The sequence below is a fragment of the Camelus bactrianus genome, chromosome 24 (assembly GCF_048773025.1).
Source record: "Camelus bactrianus isolate YW-2024 breed Bactrian camel chromosome 24, ASM4877302v1, whole genome shotgun sequence".
In the NCBI taxonomy this organism is placed as follows: Eukaryota; Metazoa; Chordata; class Mammalia; order Artiodactyla; family Camelidae; genus Camelus; species Camelus bactrianus.
The window spans coordinates 17,029,664-17,047,402 of record NC_133562.1 but is presented as its reverse complement, the minus strand read 5'-3'; the positions used below and the strand labels follow the sequence as shown (position 1 = coordinate 17,047,402).

Below are 17,739 nucleotides of genomic sequence, written 5' to 3'. Positions count from 1 at the left end.
GGAGATCAGGGTCTGAGTATTAAACACTAAATGAGGGAATCCAAAGGGCTTCCTATATAGAGTGGAGAGGGAAAGACAAACAGCGTGAAATGGTTCTTGCTCACTTGAACTAGTAAGACCAGACTGGTTCAACAATGGAGGAATCAGGGCCATGAAAACCGTGAGAGAGAGAAAGGCCTGTGTCCCACCACACCAGAACCACAATTATTTCCATGTCTGCTAATGTACTACTTCCTGATATAGCTGGGCTAGAAAGGATATCTGAAAAATATGCGGAGAACTCCTACCTGACCACATAGATTTTATGAACCAAATCTTAGGGTCAGAAAGATATAACTCAATTCTGAGTAAAAAGGCGAGGGCCGTGCGGATCTCAGAGAACAGCAACATTTCACTATTTTGGGTCTGTTTAGCACAACGCCAAGTTCTTTACACTTTTTTTTCATTTAATCCTCATAACAACCCTAGGAGATTGTTATTACACACATTTAAGACGCGAAAATATAAGGCTCAGAATATTAAATGAACTGATCAGGATGACACAGCCTATTAACGGGGGCAGATCCAAGATCAAGCCCAGGTCTGACTTCAAAGCTCATCTTTTCATCCACAGCAAGAAACCTGAGAAGAGCTACTGCGAAGACGATCCAGGACTGCGGAATCCCCTGGCCTGACACAGACTTAAATTCCTTTGTGCCCAGAGTATGACAGACTCTCACGCGGTCAGGTATGAGATACATTCTAATGCCTGAGGCCAGTCAATTTGGGCTGTGTCATAAACACTGTGTCTCCCAATAAATTTTCCCAAAATATCAGACAGTTTAAAGTGCTTCTTAAGAATCAGAATTCCTGAATCCTGTATCTTTGAAAATCATAATACTCTGTCCTGTCTATAACTAAAATGAAAGATGCATGATTCTCTGGTCTGGTCGCTCAAGAAAGTTGCTAATCCACAAATTTTCTTGGCATCTTTCTTTGACAGCTTTGTGGCTTTCATGCAATAAATGTAAGAAACAGCTGTCTTCCCAGACACAGAAAACAAATTTACAGTTACCAAAGGGGAAAGGGTTGGGGGGGGGTGAGGCATAAAAGGAGTTTGGGATTAGCAGATACAAACTACTATATATAAAACCAATAAACAACAAGGTCCTACTGTTTAGCACAGGGGATTATATTCAGTAGCTTGTAATAACGTATAATGAAAAAGGATATGAAGAAGATACATCTGTAATAAATATGTATAACTGAATCACTATGCTATGTACCAGAAAATAACACAACACTGTAAGTCAACTACAGCTTCAATAAAAAAGAAAAAGGAAAAGAAAAACGAAACAGGAGTCTTCCTAACAGCTGATACAGAATTATGGACTCAGCACTGGGTGGGAGATTAGGATCTATTTATTCAAACCTCATTTTACAAAAATGAAGCCGTGGCGGGTTACGTGACTATGGGCAGAAGCTACTATGTCATCTAAAAATAAGGGGGAATCTTGTTTCTTAGACCATCTTTGCAGCTCTCAGTCTGTAAGCGGGTCCCTAGGCATCTCTCCATCACGAAGTGTGAGGCTGTCAGAGACTGAACGTCAGGGAAATTTCACTGCTCCCAGCCACATCTGAGAACTGTTAGCCAGAACTTTAAAGAGCAGTAGAAAGAGCAAGGAATTTGGAGTGTAACAAATCTGACTCCTAATCCCTCCTTAAATGAGAACCTCTGTTTCCTTCTGCATAAAATGAGAAAAATAATAGTCATCTCAGACTGAGAATACTGTATCAATTCTAAGTAGTAAGATAATCTTGAGATGATGATTATGTAACTTCTGACGTAAACTAGGGATTCATCCAGATTCCGTCTTCATTACAGACCCTGTAACAGTGAAGTCACAACAGACATGAAGTACACTGCAGCCGAGAGGTCAGGCCCGAGGTCCATGTTAAGCCTTATTTTGCTCCATCAATAAAACAGGGATAATTATAGCACCTACTTCATACTTAATAAATGGAGCTACTGACAACTCAGCAAGTTAAGTGAAATCCAGCACCCGAGGCCATGAGCAGGCTGCCTGCTACACAACCTAGTTAGGAAGTTTGTGTAGACAAGGAATAAAAACAAGGATTAAGTGACTGGTACGTTAATTTTTCATTCGTTCAGTGAATAAATTCTGGACTATCTACTATGTAATGGGCACTGTGGGCATTTAGGAGCTAATGGTGAGCAAACGGTCCTGATGAAGTCTGCAGTGTCTGCTTGGAGGGGCGGGGTGAGGGGGGACAGTCATGAAACAAACAAGTGAACAGGTAAATCTCTGGGGAGAGCTGGGGAGGGTACAGAGCATTCTGAGATGTGTTCAGAGGCAATGCCCTGGTCTTGGGAAGTCAAGGAAGGCCGCTTTGAATATAACTTGATTCCGAGGAAACAGCTGAGCTGAACTGTGGGGATGGGGTAGGCAGGGAGTGGTTCTGGATGCGACTGGAGATGCGGGCAGAGGCTGGCCATGCCAGCCTCAGAGGAAAGGTTTTAATCAGAAGTGACATGATCAGATCAGCATGTTTAAACGCTCACTGTGCGTGCAGCGTGAGCAGATGGGAGGGGGCGAGAGTGTTTGTGGGGAGACAAGGTAGCCTTCCATCAGTCCAGGTGAGAAACAATGAATGGGGCCTTGGATGTGCCGCGTGACAGGAAAGAGCAGACTTAAGGAGCTTGCTCTGGTTCCTGGGCCCAAGAGTCCCCACCTAAACAGGAAAGTTACATTGGATGATTCTCAATCTGGATAGCAAGACTGCAGTTATAAACACAACGCAATGCCCGGTGGTTCCCAAGTATCAGCAGTGGTGACCCAGGTGCCTGAGGCTCTCCAGGCAGGAAAACAAGGGAGAGCCAGATCCCTGGTCAGGGCTCCGGAGGTACAGGCAGGGACCCTGCCCAGTGACTGAGAGCCCCATGGGGAGTAGCGAGGCAGACACCTAACCACACACTTCCTCTTACAGCCGTCTGCAGGCTGGGGGACTCGGGAGGGCCGGCACGAGGAAGGAGAAAGATAAACTGGGACGCTTGACTTTCTTCATCACTTCAGGCTGAGCACACACATGTCTTTCTGACCGGGCCACGTCCTACAAAAATGAACTATTTCACATAGCCTTCTCAGGCACTCAACCAAATGACGGAGAAAACAAAGGGGGAAGTGGAAAAACATTTCATCTGAAGCAAAGTATTTCTCCTTGAGGAATGTTTAATTGAACAAGTATCAACATGTAAGTAAACCACACACAAGCCACTTGCAGGGTAGATGTTTGTAAATATCATTGCTTAAATTAACTTCAGTTAGTTATTTTTAAACAATTATCCACATGAGGTTTATAGTGCTGTTGTCAACAGTATTATTAAAATGTCGTATTCTTAATTTATAACAGCTCTTGTTCATTTTGACATTAATTACAATATATGTTATGCTATTATTAAATGTTTTGTGTCATTATAAACCATCTCCTTAATTAGATTAAGGAGGTACGCTACCAGGCGTTTGAGACGGTAGGGCTGTAACTTACTCATTTCTACCACTACAACCCGGCAAAGTTAAGATTCAAATTGTTATTAATGTGCAAATGACTCCCAATAATTAAGATATGAAATGATTAACTTTAATCATGGTTAAGTGTATATATTTAATGTGGACACAGGAAGGAGAAGGTATAATACTTGGCTAAACTTTCTTAGCAGATGCAATGAGAGATCAGATGAGAAAGTTGGAGACAATAACCAGAAGGTTGAAATGATGGGTCATGAAGTTTAAAGCTGCTTAAGGAAGGAAAAGCCATTTTCTGTAGTTCCCTCCAAATTTTTCTCATGTGAGTATAGTTATACTGGGGGAAACTCACAACACAAATGACCCTAAATAGCTGTGCTGTGGTTAAAAAAAAAAAAAAAAGCCTGTGAAAAATTCTGAGATTCTTGGAAGAGTATCTGGGAAAGTCACTGCAGAGGATCATTATGAGGTCAGTCATGCTAGACTCCACTTTTTCAAAAGTTCCTTCTTCATCCTTTTATGCACCTAGCTACAGACCATTCCCGGACTTAGAAATGGAGAAAATGGGGAAACCTAAGAAGAACGTGGGGGCCCGCAGCTCACCCAGCCAAGGCTCCGCTGCGCTGTCAGACACTTTCCCTTGGACGTGGGACTAACACTGCTATTCACGGCTCTAAGTAGGAGCTAATCTTTCTCCACTGACTCAGGGCTGCAGCTTCCCACAGAGAAAATCCTGACAAAATTATGTGCTTCACCCCCCACTGTTCTGCATAAATTTTTATAGAATTATTTCTTTTTAAAACAAGATTAAGATGTGACATAAACTAAATGCTAATTAAAGTAATATTTTAAGTTTCACAAGGGTGTTAATTTTTTGCACATGTCAATGAGTCCAAATGTAAAATAACTTTTAGGATAAATTAGAAGTTTGTATAAAATTACTGGGTTAAAAATGATAGCAAGTAGCTTTTTAACCATTCACGACAAAAGGTGTAGCATATTTTTGGCATTAAAATCTAAGATTTACCTCTTTCACTGGCATCATCTACTAGAACAATCTCTTCTAGCATGTGTCTTGGTGAGCGGTTAATGACACTATGGACCGTTCGCAGAAGTGTGCTCCAAGCCTCATTGTGGAAAACAATCACCACACTTGTTGTAGGAAGGTTATCTGGATACACCTTTGTTTTACACCTAGAGACAAAGCAAATGCCTTTGTAAAACTGTTAAGAGAGCATAATCAAGCAACCCAGGCTGGAAGGGGCGACAGAACAATAAAGACAGTTTGCTCTGGCGGTGCAACCCTTGGTAACTTTTCATTTACTTAAGTTTTAGTTAATGTTGCATGTTTAATAAAATAGTACCTACTTAAAGATATACGTTTAGATTAAAATCATTTTAAGGATGTTAACTGTGTCCTTAGAATCAGGCACCTCTTTCTGATGAGTGTTTTCTGTTGATTCATTTAATGGAGAATGTACTAAGGCTCTATCATCAATCCCCAACTGAACATGTCTCCAGAGTCCAATGAGACAAAAAAATCAGTCTTAACGCTTTAATCATCTAAGCAAAGGATTATTTTCTACCAAGGAAGTGAACCAACATTTACTGAGTATCTATCATGTACTAGGCACTTAAGCTCCCTAAAAATTCGGAGGTACTTGGAGCCACGTTTCACAGATGAGAAGCTGAGGACAGACCCAGGGAGGGAGTGCCAGGGCCTGACTAACAACACCAGTCTTGGTGCTGCCTCCACCACACTGAGAGTTCAATGTGCATCTTGTTCAGTACAGACTATGTCTATAAACTCAATCACCAAATACACCAGAAATACCTGCACACAAAATCAACATACTGATTCTACAGTCTCTTCTTTCAATCTTGTTGGCTAGGTGAAACCATTAGAAACGGACCACCAGAGAGCACTGACAGCAGTAAGCAGACATTCAGGCATGTGTTTTAGGACTTAAACTCTCCTGAAGAGGGCATATGTTACTCTCTCAGGGATCCCCAAAGAACAGTTCCTCCAGCCTCTCTTTCTACTATTTTTTCTTGCTCCTGTAAATCCCTCAGACCTTGTGTTCTCTCCAATCTCGTCTGTTATTACCTGTCAATGGGAATAGGGAAAGGAGAGAAGGGGGAAGAAATGAGAAAGATACCAACAAGAGCCCGCTTCTGAAACTGCCACAACGTCCCTGCTTACTAAGCATGCCATCCCAGGGCTGCCGGTTGGCAGGTGGAAGAAAAGGAAAACAGAACTGAAAAAAGATGACAAGGTAAATAAAATAAAGGGGTTGAGAAAAGGAGAAATGGAAGGACAGGTCACTACAGGGGCCCCGTCAGCCCCTGCCCCTCCGCTCTCCCAGGAGAAGAGGAGAAACAAGCAGCTTCCGCTCTCCTTCTTCATTAAATCCCATCTCAGCACCTCCCACCCTCTTCCCCATCCCCAGGGCTCCCTTTCGCGGTGTGGGCTCCCTGTCTTCTTACCGTAACCTCACTGTCTATCCACCGGAGCCTAAGCCTCACGTCCACGCCACAGTCCACTCCCCACTCACCCTACATTCATTCACTCCAAGATCCATGAGAAGGCCGCCACGCAGCCTGCCACCCTCTCTACAATCCCCTGCCTCCAAGGCGGGGGTGAGGAGGTGAGGTCCCAGCGACCAGCTGCCTAGGCCACGGGAAGGAAACCTGTGGGAAGGTTCTTAGCATGCCAAACAATACTATCTGAAAATAGTATTAAATAATTAATACAGTAACTAACACTATTTTCAGATAGTATTGATATAATAGTACTATATCAAATAGTATTATTTTGACAGTATTTATCAAAACTGTTCTAAATGGTGGCTAGATTCTGTCTGTCTGTCTGTCTATCTAATCTATCTATCTACATCATTAGTACTCTGCTTCAGGTAGCTCCCAGGTGAGCAAGTCAAGACACTCATGTTTCCAAGGGAAGGCACACGCTGAGTGCCTGACTCACAGACGACTGGAGCAGGACTCTCAAGTCAGGAATGGCCTGTGTTTGGGTAAAAGGGGCTCAGAAAAAAAGTTTCTAATATTATTTAACTGAATTGTATTAAGTCATACGTAATCCTTTTCCCCAAGTTAATCCTGCTTATCATTACAGGAGAATTGGGAGACAGAACTAACAGCCACGGTGAGAGTGAGACACAGAAGGTGATGAGTCCCTGTGCTGCACAGGAGGTCTTTGTAGTTCATCTGTTTTATATACAGTAAGGGGAACTATGTTCAATTTCTTGCAATACGCTATAATGGAAAAGAATCTGAAAATACATATATATGTGTGTGTAAATGTATAACTTGAATCACCTTGCTATACACGTGAAACTAACACTGTAAACCAACTACCCTTCAGTAAAAAATAAAAATTTTTTTTAATTGAAAGAAAAAGGGAAGTTTTGGTTTTATAGTTGCTGGAAAAAAAAAAAGATTAGGTAATGCTAGGTGATGTGCCGCGTACTAACAGTACCGGCAGCCACGTGCATGGCTAGGAAGTGGACAGGAAGACGACAGGACTCTGAGATGCAGGCTCTGCAGAAGAGACGTGAGGAGTCAGATTTAGTACTAGGGTGATATGTTAAAGAATTAAATTGTGAAGTTGTATGTAAAGGAAGCAAGGCTATAGGAACACTAGAAATAAAGGAGACTAAAATGGAAATCATTCACAGCACCACGGAAGAATCAGAAAGCAAAGTGAATAGATGATCCAGAAGAATAGATGACAAAAAGGAAAATAATTTTCTAAATCTATTACATTTACTCATTCAGAGGACATACAAATTCATAAATATTCTCCCAATGCAAAATAGAAAACATTGAGAAAATATGGCAAAAATCATCACAACTGATCTCAAACAGGTAAACACATACAAACTCCTCTCTATCTGGGAAAGTCATACAGCACTTAAGAAGAACTAGAGATCCCACTCTAGCTAAGCTCTTCCCACAGAGGGAACAGCTATCCTTGTGGGGCTTGGGGTGAAGGATCCCCTGGGGGTGGAGGGGCACAAAGATGAGGATGAGCACAGGCAGTATTATGAAGCAGTTTGCTTCCACCCTGTCCCAACTGAGCCTTTCCTTCTCAGGGATAAAAATGAGCCAGGGCAAGGGTGTGCTACTTAAACAAACAAAAACTACAGACAGATCTGACAACAGGGTGTGGGTCAGGAAAAGAGGTGAAAAAAGTCTTAACTTTTTACCGAAATATATGTACAAACAAGCTGACAATCCTAAGCAGACAGTGGAGTTTCTACAGTGAATGCATCAAGTAGTAAGCAGCCAGGTGAAGAAACAAACCACTACCAACAACCCAGGCTGCCTTTGCGCCCCTTCCCGAGGTAGCCACTCCTCTGGACCTCTCACATGACACATGAGTTTTGCCTCTTTTTTTGAACTTTACTTAAAAAGAATAATGTAGAGCAGCAACTCTCAAAACTTTTTCACTCAAAACCCCTTTACATATTTAAAAATTGAGGACCCCAAAGTGCTTATGTTTATGGGTTATAGTTATATTATAAATTGAAATGGGAATTTTTAAAATACAAGAATCCACAAACACATACTACATTAGCTATCAGAGAAATGATTTATCACTTTTGTGCAGTATGCCCATTAAGAATGTACTGCCTCTTAGCTCCAAATATATCCTTCATTGCCTGCTCTGTGATAACGTAACTGGCTCCTACAAGCATTTGTGCTTTGCAGTTAGCAAGATGGATACATAAGCTCTGTCAGTGAAGGGTGTTGGGGAGACACTGCCGGAGAAGGAACATCCCTTCCTGGTTATCTAGTGTGTCTCCCCTCGTTTTCTTCCCCCTCCTATTGCATGACTGTCAGTGGAGCGTATGGTGGACACTCAGAGGCATGAGTTTCAGCTGTAATCCACAGGCAGATTCTTAATTACGTCTCCCAGGTACAGATATTCCCTCCTACTCTGTAGCTTGTCATTTTCCTAACAGCATTTTTAGCAGAGAGAAAATTTTTTAATTTGATGATTTTATTTTTCAGTTTTTTCTTTTATGGAATCATGCTTTTGTGTCATGTCTGAATACTCTCTGCCTAACGCCAGGCCCTGAATATCATCCCCAAGTTAAAAACTTTTAGGTTTTAGATTTAGATCTCTGATCCAATTTGACTTAATTTTCATATAATGCATGAAATTAAGGTTGAGAGTCATGTTTTTACCTATGGATTTTTAATTGTTCCAACATCATTTGTTGAAAAGATAATCTTTTCTCTACTGAATTGGCTTTTCAGCTTTGTCAAAAGTCAAATAACCATATTCGTGTGGGTCTATTTCTGAGCTTTCTATTCTGTTCCACTAATCTATACATCTATCTTTTTTGCCAAAACCACACTGTCTTGATCACTGCAGCTTTACAGAGTCTTTAAATCGGGTACTGTGTTTTCTCCAACTTTATTCATCTTTTTCAAAATTATTTTAGCGATTCTATTTCCTTTGCCTTTCCAAATAAAATTTTAAATCTCTCCCTGGGATTTTGAGTGGAATTTCACCAAACATCTATTGGAGAACTGACATCTTGTATGTTTAGTCTTCCAACAGAGCCAGAGAGCCGAGGCTTCAGTTTCCTCACTCCGCTGCATACTTCCTGCGACTGTATCTGTGTTCTAGGCCAGGCTGTGGGAGACAGAAAACAATGGGAATTCTCCCCATTCTCTGGAGGCCAGAGTTCTTCCAGTCAAACAGATGATTCCCCTTCCCCAGAGCTTCACTGCTTGCCTGGGCACTGCTCCCATGGCTGTGCAGCCTTGGCAATATTGCCTAGGGGCTGGGATTGTGAGGAAGGTGAAAAGGTTAAATAGGGAGATAGACTGGGAGAGAAATGAGGGTTTTACTTCACTCTCTAACCCTTAAAAGTCCCCTTTGTTGTATCTCAGACCAGAGAGGACTTCTGTATGCATGGCACACTTCTGAGTTCTGAACTGGTGTAATTTTGAATACAAGTGGAGAGCAGACATCCTTTCCTTGTTTCTGATCTTAGGAAGAAAGATTCCAGCCTTGCACCATGAGGTGGGATAACACATAGAAGCACAATCCATAAAAGAAACAACTAATAAATATGACTTCATCAAAATTAAATTTTTTGTGTGCCATTCTATGCCTAAAGGTACCATTAAGGAAATGTAAAGGACAAGCTGCAAACTGAGAAAATATCTGGAAATCATACATCTGATAAAATGATTTATATCCGGAATATATTAAAAAAAAACTCTTACAACTCAGTAACAGGAAGACAAATAATCCAATTTAAAATGGGCAAGATACTTGAAGAACTATTTCATGAAAGATATAAGAATGGCCAATAAGCACATGAAAATATCCCCAATAATATCAGTCATTAGAGAAATGCAAATTAAAATCACAATGAGACACCACTTCATACCTAGCAGAATGGCTATAATTAAAAAGGCAAAAAGAAGTACTGGTGAGGATGTGGAGAAACTAGAACCCGCATACACTGCTGGTGGGAATGTGGGTGGTGCAGCAGCGTTAGAAAATAATGTGGCAATTTCTTAAATAATTAAACAAAGAGTGACCATATGACCCAGCAATCAGGAATCCACCCAAGAAAAACAAAAACCTATCTAAGAAAAACAAAAACATATATCCACACAAAGACTTGTGCATAAATGTTCTTAGCAACATTATTCGTAACAGCCAGAAAATGGGAACAATTCAAACACTCAGCGAGTGACAGAAGATATAAATGTGTTACATTCACACAGATGAGTAACACTGGACAATAAAAAGGAACAAAGGATACATCTCAGAAACATCATCCTCAAAGAAACCAGATACAAAAGACCCACTTTTATACGATTCCATTACTAAAAATCACTGAACTATATACACTTTAAATGGGTGTATTTTCTGGTTCCAGGAAAGAATGAGTAAGTGTGGGTGGAACCCTAACTCCTGGACAGATATGTGAGGGGACACTGAACTGTAAATGGCAGCAGGCCAGCTGACGAAGGAGACCTGAAGGTGAAGTTCCATCCAATCAGCGGGGACTCTTCCATCCTTCCCGCTCTGGCATTGGCCAGCCTGCACTCAGCAGCCGCAAAACTACACGTGTGCACAATGAGACCCAAGAGAGGCGCTCTCTTTCTGGTCTGAGGAGCTAGTAAGGAGCGACCTAAAGAGAGAGCAGAGAGAATTCCACATCCCCACCTGCAGCCTTTCTTCCTTCTCCCTCCTCTCCTACCCCAGCAAGTTTGAGAAGCACTAGACTGGAGCAGTGAGTCCCTGGGAGGCGGGATATCTGCAGAGATTAGAATTACCTGAGGAACTTTATTTAGCTTTCATTTTGATCAAAGGACACGTACATAGCTTAAAAATTAACTAGCTGCCCGAAGCACGTTAAAAAGGCTGTTCCCTCACCTCTCTGCCATTTCTCCCTTCCCATAATGCAAACCATGTTCTTTTATCTGTTGTCTCTTGGCAATTACCTCCATAACTCTAAGTACTGTATCTGCAATTTGATTTGATTTTTTTCCTAGGCTGGCTTTTCTTCCACATCCCTTAAACCGCTGAGTCTGGAAGTGGGGGTAAATATCTCCCTTGGTCCTCACTGGTGATTCAAGACTATAGTTTCTCCTTCTTCCCTAAGAAGCCTCAGGTCCTTTAAAGAAGGTGCTATCAAAAGCTGCCAACCCATCCTTGTTACAATCATCTGCCACCTTCCCTACCAATTCCAGCACTAATCTTGTCATCATGTTCTCGGTCATCTTAAGTCTCCACACAGTCGATTTTCAATACGTGGCCTCTCAGAGCTCTGCTCTGCTCGCTTCTCCTCCTCCATATCTCATCCACTTACTTTCATGCTCTTCCTTCATTTCTATTATCTGATCACTCATGGGGTTATTTTCTGTCAAGAAAATACCCACTATCATTTTTTAGTGTGGGTAATGAATTATCTCAGTTTTTGCTGATCTTAAAATTTTTTTATTTTTGAAGGATACTTTTGCTGTGTATAGAATTTAAGGCTGTAGTTCTCTCTTAAAAGATACCACTCCATTATCTGTTGGCTTCCTCTTTTTTTTTTTCTCTTAAGAAGTTAGCTGTCAGACTTACAAGGGAATCTTTGAAGGGAATCTTTATTGTCCCTCTCTGATTTTTTCTTTTTTGACTCTTTTCTCTAGTTTTGATTTGCAATAGTTTTACTACGATGTGTCCAGGTCGTTATTATGCGGCAGGTATCCTGCTTGAGGCTCACCAGACCTACTGATTCTGTGCCTCGTTGCCTTTCATCAGTTTTGGAAAATTCTCAGCCATGATACTTTCAAATATTGCTGCCGCTCTATTCCCTTTCTCACTTCGTAACTGCAATTTGTCAATAATTTTAGACCTCTCATTACATCTCCTGTATCTCTTACTATCTGTTCTTCATGTCCCATCTTCCTAATTCTCCATGCCTCATTCTAGATATTTACTCCTGTTCCTTAATTCAGTTCACTAATTCTCTCTTCAGTTACGTCTAATCTGCTGCTAAACCCATCCACTGTTTTTTATTTTTATTACTATACTTCCTCAATTCTAGAATTTCCATCTGGTTATTTCATAATAGGTTCCAGTTCTCTGTTGAAATTCTCAATCTCATTTTTAATCTCCTTAAACACATTAATATTATATAAAATCACCTTAAAGTCTGTTTCTGATAACTCCATTACCTGGAGTCCTTTTTGGTCTGTTTTCATTTCTAATGCTTTGTTTTCTTTCATGCTGTCTTGTTTCCTCATATGTCTGCTCTTTTTTTTTTTGTCAATTGCAAGCCAGACACCATATGCAAAATACCATAAAGAAAAAGAAACTGACGCCTGAGATCTTCCTTCGAAGCGGATTTGTTTGCTTCTAAGGGAGCTAGAGGCACTAGTAAACCCTAAGCACCTTAATTTAGCTTCATACATCGAGATAGTTTGAAGTTGGGCTTCAGTCCCCACAAAAGCTGATATGTCCACTTCAGTATGATCATTACTTCTAGAAGCCTAACACCAAAGCATGCAGGAAGGGACTCCAGGACTCCAACACCACCATCACCCTTCCTCCTTACACGACAGGTTCTGTTTTCAGGCTCTACCTAGCACCAAAGGGCTGTCAGAAACACTATTTATTTCTCAGTATAGTCCTTCTGAATTCAGCAGATGCCTCTAAGTAAAAAGTTGCCTCTGAATTCTAGGCTCATTTCTCTGGGTTTCCATGTTCTCTCGTATTTTGGCTCTGTAATTCTTCACTGCCTTCTAAGCTCTGCCTTCTAACCTCTGGATGTTTTCAAGTTTTTAAATTCCCAAAAGCTCTTTTTAGTTCTCTCAGTGTATTTTTTGAAGAGCATTCCTATTCTTGTTTTATGGTTGCAATATGTTTTCTTACTTAATTGGGACTACTAATTGTTCTTTTTAAGTTTTCTTCCTCTCGAATAGTCTCTGCTTCCTCCAAGTTGTTTACAGTTTTGCATTATACTCTCCACGTCTGAGGGTTTCCTGTGATGTCTATTCTTCTTGGTTACCTATGATTAAACATGGAAGACCAAAATGCTGAATATAAGCCCTGGATATAAATTGGAGAATCTCTGATGTTGGCGTCCATAGTTCTTTTTTTTTTTTTCCTATAGGGCTAGTCCAATTCTGTTGAAAAAGATGCCCCAGTCTCTTGCCTAGGGGGTAAGGCTTGGCTGTGGTTATTAACAGGAGCCGGAGAAGGCAAGGTGGCTGCAAGGGGTCTCTGCAGCCAGAATGTGTATGTCCACTTGATCTACCATCCCCTGTACAGTTCCCTTGCTTTTAACTGGGGCTGTTGTCCTCTAGCCCAGATCCCTTGTATTACCGTCCTCACGTGGCACAACTGGGTCTCTTATATTGCTGGTAGGAGTGTAACTGGTACCAGTATCTTGGAAAAATGTTTGGCAGCACATGATAAAGTTATGTAAGTGTATACCTTATTCCTTTCCTCAATAAATACCGAACAGAAACGAGAGCTTAAGTCCTCCTAAAAACATGCACAGGAGTATCACCACCACAGCTTTATTCATAACAGAAAGTGGAAACAACCCAAATATCTCTCAGTGTGTAGATAAACTGTGGTATAGGCACACAACAAACCACCACACTGCAATGGGAAGGAATAAATCTCTGATCTACACAGTAATACGGATCTCAAAGACACAAAAGAATATACATAGTACGGATCCATTTATAAAAAGTTCCGAGAAAAACAAAGCTCTTCTATATTTAGAGATCAAAACAAAGGCTGCCCCTGGGGGTGGGAGTACATAAGAGAACTTGCAAGGGTGACGGAAATGTTCTATAACTTGATTTGGATGACACTCAAGACAGATACATACATATACAAACATTCAGTGATCTGCACACTTACAATTGTATATGTCACTGCTTTAAGTTACACACAAATTACAAGAATCTTTAAAAAATAGTATTTAAATAAATGTTTTGGTAATAGCGAAGTTTAAAATCCCTACTAATCTGTCAAGGTAAACAATTATCTTCCAAAGCCTAAAATCCATAGTCCCAATGGTCACTAGAACTTGAGGTATTATTTTATCAGCATTTAATTATTTTTTAAGTGGGGTGTAAGTAGTAGCTTAGCGATATAACATTCAGTTTAAGAACAGTCAACACTACAGTGCAACCTACCAGACTCAGAACATACTTCTCATTCAAATTAGATACTGTCAGGACCACACGAGGTACTTACCCTTCTAACCTAACATCTGGTAAAGATCTGTTGAGTGCAATCATCTCACTTGCCATTAAGTTGAACTGATTGATTTTAAACATCTCTTTCATCTTTTCCTGATCCTCTTTAGGAATGACGACTGGTTTCCCCATTTCTCCAGGACCCTCATGAGGCTTTTGTACTGGCTCTAGGACTAAGAATAAAAGGAAATTTACATTAATTTTATAGCAATTGATTCATGTTTCTGTTTAGTAACATGAGTTTGAACTATGCCCTCAACCACCAGCGCGTTTCTGAGCCCATCCTCTCCCAGTCTGTAACGCTGCCAGCAGCTGCCCGACCCAAGACCTCCTCGCCTTGCACCACTCACCTGAATCACTGCACGGCCTCGGCACTCCCACCTCGAATACTGTTACCGCCTCAGCCTCCTTGAAACACAGCCTTCATCGTGTTATTCCCTTGGTCTCCTGGAGTCCGTTCTCTTTAATAGGGAATTTAACCTAACGCTCCAAGACCACCACCCGCTGGGCTCTCCGCCTCCCAGTCCGACAGCACCCACCACTCTCCTCCATGTGCCTCATGGTTTCTTGCACCGGTGCCTTTGCTGACACTGGTCCCCTCCTCGGCATCTCCTTCCCACTCCCACCTCTGCAATACCAAACCCATACTTGTCCTCCAAGGCCCAACTGAAATGGCTTCTCTCCTGCAGCTCTTCCAAATCTCTCTAGTGACCATTTACCACTCCTGACTGCCACATCGTTTCATCTAGGGCTCTATGTCTCTAACCAATAGTTATCCCTTACTACAGTGACTGCTAAGACTATCTTATGACACCCTCCCCCGACTGGATCATGATCTCTTTTTAGCTTAACTATGTGCTGAATTAATATGTGAGCAAAAGAGCAATGAATAGGTTTGGGGATTGGGATGTTCAGGGGTCAATGTAAAGCAGCAGAGGGCTGGAGGTGACAAGATCTTTTGTGCATGGCACAGAAAAGGTGGGTGGGAGACATCTAGCGGCCCTGATTATAAATATCCTGTTATCTGTGTCCTATTTTAGTGTAAGATGATTCTTTAAAGAAAAGTTAAAATGGAAACATTTTCATACTGCTCAGTTTTAAATAAGAGTATTAAATTATACAGAACACCATCTATAACACACTTTTGCTTGGGGAAGGGGAAAGTATAGATCCTGAATCTGATCAAGCCTCTGAACCTACCTACCAACTCACAGGAAATAAAGGGGACAGAAGGATATGATTAAAAAACAAAAAATTAAAGGAATATAAACCTTGACTGTGGGAAACTGGAGAAGAAAATCAGCCTAATTTCTTCTTCTTCAACAACAACCACCAACACGGGGGGAGGACAGAGAGAAAAAGGTATCCATGCCACAAGTCTAGCTTTGAGTTGACAGCTGTTGAAGCCAGACAATGGGTATATGGGAGATCAACTCTCTATTTTCCCTATTTTTGTTTGTTTAAAATTTTCTGTGGGGGTTGGGGGAGCATGAAAGAGCGCTCAGTGAATGATCACTGTAAGGACCAGTAAGTATAAACTTGATTGCTTACAGCCTAAGAGACTGCATGGCCAGAAAGTTAAGATCTTGCCCCGTCATTGTGAAGTAAAACTCTGGCCTTGAGATCAGTGTGAACATAAAGGATCCGTTCCTACCTGAAACAGGATCTGCAAAATATACCGACTCTTTTATACAACATCCAAATCCATAAAGTGAATGAATGAGTTAATTCTAAAAAGCAGAAGAGTTGCAAAAAATATTCCCAAGACATAACCCACACTAACCTGGTTTGTTCAAGGGAAGCCCAATCTAATTCTCTAGCAACAGAAGAATTTTGCTATTCTCAGGCAGTCTGGGGTATAAAATACAAGTATAAAACTGTAAGAAAGAACTGCTCAGGAAAATAAAACAAAACAAAACAACCCTCTGTAATCACCAAGACTAGCCTGTTGTTATTGGCAAGTAACAAACTAAATGTAAGAATCCCAGAAAACTAAATATATCAATGATAATCATATAAAAGGCCCTGAGCATTATCATACAGACAAGGAATTTACTCTGCTTAAAAATAAGGCACCTTTTTACACAAAATAGTATAAAGAACAGAATTTGGTAAATTTCACCAAATTGGCTCTGAAAAGCAGTTCAAATAACGGTCAGAAATGAGATTCTTACAATACTGAAGCAACTGCCCTCAAGCGTCATATCGGCTCATTGCTTTTTTTTGCTTTTTTGTTTTGATTTGGTTTTTCAAATGCCATAAAAAATGAACACCCTGGAGACCTCGTGTTCTATCTAAAGAGACCTCCATTCTTCTAGGTCACTGAGCATACTTGCTAATTCCACTAAGAAGGTCCACATCCTTGGTGGCATCACCTATCTACTCTCTTCCAACAACTTGCAGTAAAAGATCTCTTCGGTGGCACCACCACGATTCCTCACTAGCCTCATGCTGAGAACCTTGACAACTTCAAGGTTCTGATGCTACTTGGGACCTCTCAGCTCCCACTGCACTGAAACTTCACATCAGAGCAGATTCTTCAAACTGTCCTTGCTTAGCATCAACTCCTCCCCGTCCCTAAATCATTTCCCTACTCTTTCCTTTCAATCCCTTAATGGTACATGGAACACAGTTTGAAAACAGATGCGCTAGGGGCCCATCTGGAACTGCTGGCCTCTCAAACCCTCTCCCTGCAGCTATTAACTCACCTCCTGGCTGACTGCTCAGCCGATCCCTCGTCCTTCTGCTGCTGACCTCCTTCTCCGTGTGTCCCGCTCAACACCCTGTAACCCTCTGGGCCATCACAAAGCTTCTTCATCATCTTGTCTCCTCAACACGGGGGCCCCATCTACCAGACAACTCAGATCTGACTCTCTCCCCCAGAGCCCGCTGACCTCACGGCCTTTTCTGGGAGAACGTTCATTCTCCTGTTCTTAGGAGGCAGTGATCTACCTCATAGCTCCGCGCCGTCACTTCCAGACTAATTTCCCTCTACTCTGTACTTCTGTACTTTGTAAAAAACCACTCCTCTTTGATGCTCATGCCACTAGTGGTTTTTGAAACCATACCAACCTTAGAATCCTCTTCAAGGATCATCCTTTTCTTACGGGTTTGATATCACACTCTCTCATCTGCTGAGAATTTGCTCTTTCAACCATCATTTCTTTCCCTTTTATTTTAAGTCTCTCCCTCAACACACATAAAGAATACACATATACATGGAAAACTAATTTTTGCTCCATTCCTTTAACTACTGTACTACCCACCTCTCTCTGTGCCAAAGCTTCCTAAAAAGAGGCTGCACGCCAGTATATCATATCCAGTGGCACGTGCGAGGGTCACAAGGAAACCCATTAGGAAACATATCAGAAAAACTTCATCTCAGGTAAAATCTCTGAACGAACACCACTCCTGGATTCCCATGACCCCACTCCCTCTGGCCTCTCCTCCCACCTCT

General features: G+C 41.4%; 1 protein-coding gene and 1 long non-coding RNA gene across 6 annotated transcripts in view; one reads left to right on the top strand and one right to left on the bottom strand.

Annotated features, from left to right (window-relative positions):
• GALNT1 (polypeptide N-acetylgalactosaminyltransferase 1) overlaps positions 1 to 17,739 on the bottom strand; it is a 78,810-nt gene that overhangs the window by 20,801 nt on the left and 40,270 nt on the right. For all 4 annotated transcript variants that reach the window (XM_045510834.2, XM_074352240.1, XM_074352239.1 and 1 more), the window contains 2 exons: positions 14,281 to 14,455; positions 4,552 to 4,718 (listed from right to left, as the gene is read on the bottom strand). In XM_045510834.2, the coding sequence (XP_045366790.1) occupies positions 4,552 to 4,718; positions 14,281 to 14,455 (342 nt within the window). The remainder of the gene's footprint in view (positions 1 to 4,551; positions 4,719 to 14,280; positions 14,456 to 17,739) is intronic.
• On the top strand, positions 1,469 to 4,543 carry LOC141574910 (uncharacterized). Of its 2 annotated transcripts, none has more exons than XR_012502049.1 (3): positions 1,469 to 2,127; positions 2,989 to 3,252; positions 4,054 to 4,543. It is a non-coding gene; the product is annotated as an uncharacterized LOC141574910 (long non-coding RNA). The 2 variants fall into 2 exon arrangements; XR_012502050.1 differs by lacking the exon at positions 4,054 to 4,543 and adding an exon at positions 3,716 to 3,840.